Consider the following 11,013-nt stretch of genomic DNA (forward strand, 5'->3'; position numbering starts at 1 on the left):
GCGGGGCTCCCCCAAGCACAGCAGCCCGTGGTCCCCACCCGGCAGACGCCACTCGCAGGCCAAGGAGCCCCCCGCAGTGATGCCCACTCAGGCGCGTCTGGACAGGGGCTGCCTTCACGCGCGGCGTCCCTCAGAAGGGGCGCCCGCCCCACCCTCCAGCCCGCCCTGCCCGAGGTCATGGCTCATCGGGGCCCTGGGAACAGAAGCAGAGGATCGGCAGCCAGGGTCCAGGCACAGCGCGGAGGAGGGGACTCACTTAAGTTACCAACACCTGGGATGGGAGGCAGGTGGAGACCCTCATTCTACCAACAAGGGCAGGACCAGCGCAAAATAAGCATGAGGCCCTTGTCCAAAAACTGTTAAGGCCTCTGAGGTGGCGACAGCAGAGCACTAGCCCAGGATGGCTCCTCAGGCGGAAGGAGCACACCAGCAGCCAGCCCGGCTGCGGGGCGGCCCAGGTCACCGGCTCACCAGCGCTGGCTGGTCACCGTGCCGGGAGACCAGGTCCTGAGTCTGCCCCAAGGGGCCTGAGGGCGGGACCCGCCTGTCCCCACTCCCTCCGGCTTTTGTCCTTGACAATGGTCCTCCCAGCCTCCTAATCAGCACCCACCGCAAAGGCAGGGGATTCCTTTACGGCCCTTGCTGCCTCGGTGCTCACAGCCCCAGACACGTGATCCACCTCCCGGTCCCCAACACCCACCCGGGGGCCCCAGACCTGAGCGGGGGGAGGGGAGGATGAGGGCAGTTCCTGTAAGTGCCGCTCATGCCCCATCCAGGGCACCCCCTGCAGGTGGAGGCCCAAGCCGGGTGGGCGCGCGTGTCTCTGTGTGTATGTGTGTGTCTGTGTGTGTGTCTCTATGTGTCTGTGTGTGAGTGTGTGTGTAAGTCCGTGTCTGTGTGTATGTGTGTGTCTGTGTGTGTGTCTCTATGTGTGTGTGTGTGTGTGTGTGTGTGTGTGTGAAGGGGGCTGTGATGTCCTGAGGAGAAGCGCACCAGGAGTGAAGTCCTGCCTGTCTGAAGGGGGAGGCCTGGCCCCGCCCTGAGAACCCCCCCCCCATATGAGAGACATCAGGAGCCTAAATCAATGAGGCAGGTGGACAGACGGACAAACAGATGGGCACCCCCTGAGCAGACGTGGGCGGCGATGCAGCCTGGTAGTTCTCAGGAAGGGAACACACCCCCAGTGTCAGCTCTCCGTCCCCCAAGCAGGGCCTGCTTGACACACGCTTCCTTGGGGGAGGTGGGGGAGACGACCGCCTGCCTTGCAGTGACTCCCCCAGGGCCTGCACGGGGGCGGCGGGCAGGCATGGGCTTTGCCCCTCCGTGCCCGCCCCCCGCCACTCCTGCTCTGGACCGGCCTGCCGCTGCGTCACCCCCCCACAGGCTGCATGACGCGTGCCCTGGTCTCATCTCCCCCGAGTCCTCCTGCCTCATCTGAGCGGGGAGCAGTCCGGCCCCACGAGGCTGGATACAGAGAAAGCCTTCGGCTCGGAGTCCGGGCAGACGGGGATGCTCAGCCCCCGTCCGCGGATGAACGAGTGAGTGAAGCTTCGCTTCCACCACGGCCGGGGGTGGGGGCGGGCAAGGGCTTTACCTCCGACCACTGGCCAATGGGCCGGGGCTGGGGGCTGCAGCACAAGGGAGAGACGTCTGCAGAATGCGCACAGGTGCTCATGGCACCTGGGGCTTAGCCACCGGGACGTCCCTGCCCACTCAGCGTACTGCCCTGCGTGCGAGGAGCGTGAGGCAGATCTGGACTCAGACAGGTCACCTGGGGAGGCATCCGTCCCTCCTACAGGAAGTGTCAGGGGCCCTTGGTGGCGGCTGCCTTTGATGCTTCCCAGAGCCAAGGGTAACTCAGGTCGGGGGGCGGGTGGTGATTCAAACTTGCAGATCGCTCAGGGCATTGGAGTAAACCTTGATGTTCCTGGTGCCCGTAGGCCCCTAAGAAAGCAATGCACTGGGCTGGGGTGTAGATGGGGACGGTGGACCCCCTTTGCACCTCTGCTCCCCGTCCCTCCAGGAGGCCAAGTCCAAATCCCTGACACCCTGCCCGCCGCGCCATCTGGACACCCCCAGGGCCGCCCACCTCCTCCAGCACCCCAAAGGCCAAGGGGGAGGGGAGAGGCTGGGGGCTCGTTCCAGATCTGACTCTCTGGTCTTGCTCCCAGCAAAGCCCCGGCCGCAGAGTTGCGGGAGGACCAGGGCGCTGCAGGTCCGCCTCGGCTTCTCACCCCAGTTCCCCCCGGGAGGCCGGTGGGCGACGGCACTGAGCTGGGCAACTCCCCCATCCACGGGAGCTAAGGAGATGGAGGCCAAGGACAGGCAGGGGCAGCGGGCCCGGCAGCGGGCAGCACCGGGGCCAAGACCCGACCCTTCCTGCTGGCCAGGTGTACACCAGGCTTTCCCACCACAGCAGGGCCTCCGGCTGTGCATGTGCCAGGGGCCCCCAGCCTGGCCGGATGCTGCCTGGAGAGGCTGGACGATCTACCCCAGCTGCCGAACGCCTTGAATTGTGGTCGGTTGTTTTTTCTTTTTTTAATGTGCCCTGAGGAGAAACAGGCAGAAAGCCCTGCTCTGGAAGGTCCTGCCTCGGGAGGGACGGACGAGGCCGTGGACAGAAGGCCAGCTGCCCTTGCCTCTCCCGGGCTCGTCCCTCCTCCCCCCAGAGGGCCTGCCTTGCCCGCGACCGACCCGTGTGAATCTCCCGTCCACCAGGGCTCAGGCTAGGCCTCTCCCCTCCACCCCCAGGGCCTTCCCCGACCAGCCCGTCCTCTCACTCTTCCGAGGCCCGGACCCCGCAGTTGGTCCCCCAGACACACCCCCGTGTCCACCAGCTCCGGAGGCCACAGCGGGCAGGAGGGATAGGGGCCGCCGCTGACTCTTCCCGAGAAAGGAAAGAAACAGGCTCTAAGGGGCTACTCCAGAACCCCTGGTCTGCCCCACGAGGCAGCGTGCACGTGGTTAGGAGGCGGCAGCGGCTGAAATCCCAGCGTCAGCAAGCGCTGGCTGGCGGCCTTCATGGGCTCCTGAGCAAGGGGCTCGATCTCCTCACCTGTAACATGGGGATGAAGCTGGTGCCTCCCTCAGGGGTTTACACGCTTAAATGGAGGCAGTAAATGCCGACTGTTACCCTGACAGGTTAAGGCAGCGCCACCAGCGTGATGGCAGCTGCCCAGGTACGTCTGCAGGGCTCCAAGAATGGGCCCTCCCAAGATCTAGTGTTTTCCCGAAGAAACTTCTGGACTTCCTGGGAAAGTGCAACAAGGAAGGCATTTCCACCACCCGCTGGAGTAGAGAGGGGAGACAGAAAGGCCGGCGCGAGCTGCTTCCCTGGCCCCAGCCCCAGGCTCTACACTTCACAGGTACTCAGAGGGGACCCCGATCCCCAGGCCGTGGAGAGCTCGGGGTACAAGCCCCCCTTGCTGGCTCTGGGGAGGAAGCAGGTAGCGGCAGGAAATGGGACCCAAAGGAAACCTCGGCTCCTGAGGCTCTGGTCTCAGGGCAGCCAGGGGCAGCCCCCGCCTGCCGCTGCCAGCCCGCCTGGGGCCCACGCTGGCAGGGCTCTGGGGGGCGCAGTGCCAACCCCGAGCTCTCCTCCCCACCGTGTCCTTCTGCTGCTTCCAAAATAACTCTCTGCTCTCTGCCCAAGTTTGGCCTCTTGGGTGGTTTTCTTCTCCTGAGACCTGTTCTCCCATGTCTGAGGCGGGAAGACAGGCCTGAATTACCAGAAATTGGGGACCACCCCCTTTTACCAAGGGGCTAGTCAGCACAGAGGGGCCCCTACAGTTCTGAGAGCCCCCAAGTCAGCGAGTCCGTCTCAGTTTGGCTCAAAGAACTTGTCTTTTCCAACGTGGGGGCCGAGGGTTGGAAATTTCTCCTGCACTCCCGTCCCTTGTACCTTCCCAAGGGGCCCAGAGCCCTGCTCCTAAGGTCACACAGCCGTTAGGGTCCTTGGAGCCCCTCAGGGCGTGTCCCAGGGCAGAAAGGGAGCCAGATGCCTCGGCCCGTCCACACCTAGCTTTCCTTGTGCTGCACCGGAGAACCTGCTCATTCCACGGAGCTCGGTTTCTGGGGAGAAGCTGGACTCTCCAGACAGTAGTCACCTGGAAGTCCAGACTTTTCCTCTTGGAAGAGTCCCCACAGGTGCCAGGCTGGCCCATCTCCTCCAGGGAACCCTGCGAGAATGGTCACTTCCTCCATCCCCCCCTCCCCCCCCACCCACCTGTCCCCACCAGGAGCCCAAGAGCAGAATGGGCTCCAGGGAAGGTCATTTCCCTGAAGGTCAGTGGGAGGGGGCTTGATTAGTAAGGAAGGAGGGAGAGAGGGAGGGAGGTAGGGAGGGAGGAAAGGAAGAAAGAAGGAAGGGGGCTTCCCTGGTGGCGCAGTGGTTGAGAATCCGCCTGCCAATGCAGGGGACACGGGTTTGAGCCCTGGTCCGGGAAAATCCCACATGCCGCGGAGCAACTAAGCCCCGGGCACCACAACTACTGAGCCTGCGCTCTAGAGCCTGTGCCCCACAACAGGGGAAGCCACTGCGGTGAGAGGCCCGCGCACCACAATGAAGAGTAGCCCCCGCTCGCAGCAGCTAGAGAAAGCCCTTGCGCATGAAGACCCAACGCAGCCAAAAATAAATAAATAAATAAATAAATAATAAAATAAAATAAGTAAATTTTAAAAAAAGGAGGGAGGGAGGGAAGGGGGAGGGGAAGGAGGGAAGGGGAGGGGAGGGAAGAGGAGGGGAGGGGAGGGGAGGGGAGGGGAGGGGGGAGGGGAGGGGGGAGGGAAGGGGAGGGGGGAGGGGAGGGAGGGGAGGGAGGGGAGGGGGAGGAAAGAAGGGGGGAAGGGGGGAAGGGGGAAGGAGGAGGGAGGAGGGAAAGGGGAGGGAGGGGGGAGGAAAGGCAGCCCTATGGGGCTCCAGAACTTAGACTCTGTCTCCCTAAGTCTGCGCCCGTCACAAGCAGCTCTGTACCCCTCCTGGGCCTCAGTAGGTCCTTTGCAGTTGAGGGTTGAGAAAAACAGCACCCTTGGTCAACGTTTTAAAGCAGTCACAAGGCTTTGCCCCTTTGTCCCGTGGCTCCTCCCACCACCCTTCCCAGTGAATGCTGTCGGCGTTTCCATTCTCAACATGAAGAAAGGGAAACTTTGGAGCGGGTGAGTGGCGGCCAGAGGACGTGCAGTCCGTAAACCGAAGTGCTGAGACTGGAGCCCAGGGCTCCGGCAGGGCCTCCCCGTTGGGCACCCGGCACCGTGCCCGCCCTGCCCGCTGCCTGGTGGGCACGGTCCGTGCGGAAGCCGTCGGGTCGAGCCCTCGGAAGGGGAGAGGCGGGGCTGGCAGGGCGGCCGGGCGACTTTGCTCTGAGAGCCGGGCTTTCTTCTCCTCTGCCCACCACCCACCCGCTGAGCCCGCACCGCTGCTGCCAGAGCCCAGAGGTTTCCTTTTTCTTTTGCCCGGGGCTGCTTCCTGCCTTTCCTTTGAACTGGGGTGTTGGTTCCCCGACACGCTCGCCCTCCTCCAGCGACCCCCCGACACTGGGCCTGCCCCGTGATGGGCCGACCCCGTCCCCCACCCCCGGCTCTGCTTCATAGGAAGGCTGGCACCCAGTCCCTAGGGGACCCTCCTCCTGGAGCGGCTCCCCGCTCTCCCCGGGGGAGGTCCTGAACCAGGACAGGAGGCTCAGAGCCAATCTCTCCTGCGTCTCCGGCCCTGTTTCTCAACAAAACCTGTGCGCATTGTGGTCTGGAAATGTTCTGGCACGGGCTGAGGGTTAGAACTCAAACCCCGAGTTTGTGGGGTGGGGAGAAGCTCAGGCTCTTAGAATCTATTAGAAAAGGACACTGAGGCCTGGCCCGGAAAGGGTGGCCTCTGAGGTCCAGAATGAGAAGAGGCCCATGGATCTCCCAGACGCAGCCCGCAAGGCCGCTGTCCTCCCTGGAGCCACATGTTTCTCTGCTTCTTCAGACGACAGACCCTGCAGGGACCAGCCGCTGCACTGGGGAGCGGGCTGGGGTATCCCACCCGTTGCTGCCTCACCACCCCCCCCACCGTCCATCCGCACCTGGCCAGGAGAAAACTAAAGCCTCTCCAGGCCCCAGAGGGCTCCTCCCGGCTCCCTGCAGCCACTCTCTCCTCTCTCATCCCCCAAAACACAGACGCGCCCATCCCGCACTTCCCACAGTGCTAGCCCCACACTTCCTCCTCCAGGAAGACCTCCTTGACTAACACTTCTTGGCCCCAGTCACCCTAATAACAACACCGCTAACACTGGGCTCTTCCCAAGGGCCGGACACTGTGCCAAACCCTTTACGAACGTTGCCCCAGTGAATGCAGACAACAACCCTGTGAGGCAGGCGTGAGCTCCGTTTACAGATGCGGAAAGTGGCCCAGGTCACCAGCTCATGATGACTGCAGTCCTGCTCTGCTGTGACCAGCACCTGTGCTGGGGCCCCCGCTCTCCCCAGCACCCTGCCTCGTCTCATCACCCCCAGGCCGCGATGAGCAGGACGCCAACTACCCAGAATCTACACACACACCGCACGTGACCTTTCATCAAGCTCAGCGGTCGTCACAGCAGCCTCACAGGGAGTGAGGTCCCAAGGAGGCAGTAAGCTGCCTGACGGGGGTCGCGGAGTGGGGGTCCCCCTTCGCCCCGGCGGCAGAAGGTGAGGGAAATGGGTACTGAGGGGTCAGTGCAAGCGAACAAGGGTGATGGAAACGGGTGCTGAGGGGTCAGTGCAAGCGAACAAGGGTGATGGAAACAGGTGCTGAGGGGTCAGTGCAAGCGAACAAGCCTCAGGCCTTCTACAAGCAGCTCGGCCCCCCACTCACTTCCTGTCTCTGCTCAACTTTGGGGGCAAAGGAGGGACTCAGAATACTACCCAGATTCTCCAAGTCAGGGATAGCCCTGGGTATTGCCAACAACACATGTCTATCTCTGTCCCCTCGCTGTGTGGACGTGGGACGGGATAGAGCAAGGGCCACCCCACCTTCCGGGTGCCCCAGAGCCGGGGGTCCGTGTCTCCCAGGTGAGTTCCAGGGAGGACATCCAAACCCCCATGAGTCCCCACGAGCCTCACTGAGACCACGGGTTGGAGAGACGCCAAGGGCCTGGGTGTTTGCTGTCGGTCCCTTCAACCCAATCAGCCGGGCATCCGACCCTGAGGGAGTGTCGTCTTTGCAGGTGAGGGTAGAGCAGAGACGCAGTGGGACCAAGAGGGCGGGGCAGCAGTGGGCAGCTCTTTGCACTGGCTGGGTGTCTCTTGGAGCCCGGAGTTCCTTGGTGCCCCCGACGGCTCCATCTCTGGCACCTTCTGAAGGTCATCAAGGGCACCCTCTGACCGGCCGCCCCCTGTACATCCACGTGTTCTCATCTGACCTTTCACCTTCTCCTCCATGTCAGGAAGACGTGTCCACTCCCTCCCACCCCATCCCCAGTGTTCACAGCTGGCGGGACCCCGAGCCCCACCCGGAGCAGCCAAGCACTGACTGAGGCCGGCACCCCGCGGTCGCCTCCCCTCCTCCCGCCACAGCCTGTTCCCTTGGGTGCTGCGCTCACCCCGGGCGCCATTGTCCTCCCGTGTGAGGGTTCAGGCACTGCTCGTTACGTGTCAGGCACTGGGCCGGGGAGTTCACGTGACACGTCGCCTCACTTAATCTGCCCACCACCCACGTGTCCCCACGTACAGACGAAGACCCCGAGGCTCAGAGGACTTGGGTGACTCCGTCGGGGGCAGAGCTAGGAAGGCGCCAGGGCTTGGGGGGCGCAGACGAGAGGCCCTGCGGGCCCCAGCATCCGATGATAGTGTGGGCCGTCCCCGGCCAGAGCTGGGCCACTTGGGGCTGGACCGGCATACCCTCACTTTGCTGAGGAGGGAAGGGGGCGGCCCTCACGCCCACCCTTCCTCGGCGCGTTTGTGCCTGGGCCGCCCTCCAGAGAGGCAGAGAAAGGAGGCCCACCGCCCTGCAGAGACACCCCAGTCACCACCCAGACAAGACCCTGCGCGGCCAAGGGGGACCCTGCGTCCTCCCCTCCCGGCAACATTCCAGGGCCTGCCGCTCAGGTCCCCAGGCCGCGTGGGACCCTCCCTCCTGCCCTGGGACGCACAGGCTGAGTCCTGGGAGAGAGGGGCTTTCTCAGGTCCCAGGGAGACTCAGGGTCGGCTCAGAAAACCCCAAATGCAGACGTGACAGCGCCAAGGGAACTGTGGCGAGACGGTGGGGACAACCCTCCAGCAGCGTGGATTCTGACGGCGACACTGTCCACTTTGCCCCACGTCCTCCTGAGACAGGATGGCTCTGGGGAAGGAGGTGGGACCAGTCAGCCCCTCAGCCTGGAAAAGGGAACTTTCTCCTGCTTCCCCAGAGAAAGGTTCCACAGAAGTCATTTCCAAACTCTTTTTAGCCACAGAACCCTGTCTTCAAATGAAACAAGGTCCTACCCACCTCACTCACACACATGTAAAACAGCTAAAGGGGCGCTGCCCTGGTCCCATTTAGTTCAACAAATACTTGCCTGACTCTAAAAACTAGCTCCCGCTTCCTCAGAGCCCCCAGGCCCTGGAGCCCAAAGCCGCAAAGCTCCGGGACCCCACCTCCGGGACAGATGGCCCAGACTCTCCTCCTCCGAGAAGAGGCCATGGAGGCCCAGGCGGGGCTGAGCCAGGAAGGTTTCCTCTCCCCAGAGCAGGGGGGAGGCAGGTGGTCTGGAATGTGCGCTCACTCCCTCCTCCTGCCCGGGTGGCCAGGCCAGAGCCCCCAGCCCCCAAGCCCTGCGGGGCAGCTGCCCCCAGTAGGGTCCCCTTCACACATCATCTCACCCCAACTCAGACTCTAAAAACGGCTCTCTGGTTTTCAGCTTGGCACTGCCCACAAATTAGTGTCTCCAACACGGCCTCTTGGGACGTGACTTCAGGGAGGCCCCTGGGGAGCCAGAGGCCTCGGTGGAGGGAGACGGAGCCAGCAGGTCCGTCTTGGAGGAGACGGGAGTGGGTTAGTCCCCTCTCCTGGCTTCTGGGACCCCCACCAAGGCCACCCAGCTCGAGTGACTGCTCTGCTCTCCTTGCCACGGCCGGGGACAGACAATCTTTCCCCCCACGGGGCCCCTCCCCTGTCCTCCACTGAGTCCCGGCCACCGTGCTGGGCGCTGCTCTGCAGGAGAAGAAACCAGCAAGAGGAGAAGGGGCAGCTGTCTGGGCCCCCCTGCTCGGGGCCCGGAGACCCACCTCTCACCTAGCCTGGGCTCCCACCACGAAGCCCCGAGACAGGGGCCAACTGGGAACCAGTCAGGGAAGCCCGGCCTCACCACTGGCCTGGCCTTCAGCCTGGGACTGTTCTCCCCGCCACGGCCCCGCAGTCCAGGACGGGGCAGAAGACGCCTGGGCCTCGGGGCTCCAGCCGCGCAGGTGCCCCAGACTGAGGCCGGCCCGGCCTCCGCGCGGCCAGGCGGGCTCAGGGAGAAGCGCGCGGTACTCACAGGTAAGCCGTCAGGGGGTCCAGGTCCCCCGGCACCGCCGAGAGCCCGCGCTCAGAGCAGTCGGCCGACAGCATGATGCCGTCCTCGTGGCAGCGGCAGGGGGCCGGGCAGGCGGGCCGCGGGCCAGGCTGGGGGGCGCACGGGGAGGCGCAGAGCGCGGCGCAGAGCCAGAGGGCGCGGAGCCCGGGTGCGCTGGGCATCGCGGCGGCCGGGAGGGCGGCGGGCACCGGCGGCGCACAGTCAGAGAGGAGCAGGCATCGCCGCGCGGTCTTCGCTCCTGGGTTTCACGGGTTGGGCTTGGCAAGGGAGGGCGACACGGCGGAGGAGGAGCCAAGGGAACTTTCTCGCCTCTCGCTCCCCTTCCCTCCTTCCCTCCGAGCTGGCAGGAATTTCATCCAGGAAAGAAAAAAGCAAACAACCCGGAGAGCGGAGAGCGGGACCTGCAGGCGTTTGGGCTGCGGGCTCAGGACCTTGTGCCCGAGGGGACAGCCTCGGGGCCACAGGGGATCGGAGGAGCGCCCCGGAAGCACCTTGTTTGTTCGAGGTCACCCACTTGGGGGGGAGCAGCCCCAGAAGTGCAGCTCGGGGTCACCCTCCGCACCCTGGCTCCTGGGGAGGGGAGCGAGGGGTTGTCTCGCCAGGTGAGCCGTGAAGGGCCGGAGCCGCGGGGCGGGTGGAGGTCGGGCGGCTACAAGGAGGAGCCTTCCAGCCGAGCCCCAGGCCCGCCACTAGAGAAGGTGTGACGTTCACCCACAAAGCGTCTTGCACGCGGCCGCAGTCAGGTGCGAGCCCGGGAGCCCCGGACCCTGCACCCGGGATAGAGCCGGGCGCCCGGCTGGGGGACGCGCCCACCTGGCGGTCCTGGCCGGCCCGAGTCGGCAGGTCGGCGCCACCTGGAGGCCAGTCCGGCAGCTGCAGCTCCACCAGCCTGAGGCTGGAAGGGCCAGGCCGGAGGCTTGAGGGGGAGAGACAGTGGCTGAAGCTGGGCTCATCCCGGCGCCGGGCCAAGCCCGGGGTGGAGTGAGAGCCGGCCGCGTCTCCTGACCTTGCTGTCCCCGCACGGTCCATCCTGAGTGTACAGCACCAGCCTGGAGGCCTCAGGGCAGCAAGGGGCCCTTCATCCAGGACCGCCACCCCCCAGGGCCACTCATCACCTCCCTCCCGTTCTCTGCTACTGCTCTCACCTCCCGGGCCCCAGGGGCTGCACGGCTGGGCCAGGAAGGCGGGAAACCGACCCTTGGCCTCCGGGGGGTGGGGCTCGGCCCTGACGTAGATGAGCCCCCAGGGAGGCCTGGGTGGTCCTCGTGCACGGAGGGCCGGAGAGACCACAGGGGCACTGCCTGCCCCCCAGCTCGGCCGTGTTCCCGGCCTCACTCCCCACTCGCTGCGGCCCCCTTGCAGTCTGGTGCAGGGGCCCTGCTGCCCCCTCAGCAGGGGCGGGGCCCGGGGGCCCAGAGCAAGTCTCCAGCCGCCTACTGGAGGGTCGTTATGGGCCAACTCCGACTCCTGATAAACGTGTGTGACCCAGCCCGGGAGGCCC

The 11,013-nt window shown here is 64.9% G+C and overlaps 1 protein-coding gene across 1 annotated transcript in view; it reads right to left on the reverse strand.

The window, feature by feature from the left end:
* Positions 1-10,995, reverse strand: part of LGR6 (leucine rich repeat containing G protein-coupled receptor 6) — a 98,361-nt gene extending 87,366 nt beyond the window's left edge. Inside the window, exon 1 of the mRNA XM_082397385.1 lies at positions 9,474-10,995. Coding sequence (XP_082253511.1) covers positions 9,474-9,673 — 200 coding nt within the window. The 5' untranslated portion in view covers positions 9,674-10,995. The remainder of the gene's footprint in view (positions 1-9,473) is intronic.
* Positions 10,996-11,013: the final 18 nt, after the last annotated feature.

Source organism: Balaenoptera borealis (genome assembly GCF_965194805.1).
Source record: "Balaenoptera borealis genome assembly, chromosome: 1".
NCBI lineage: Eukaryota > Metazoa > Chordata > Mammalia > Artiodactyla > Balaenopteridae > Balaenoptera > Balaenoptera borealis.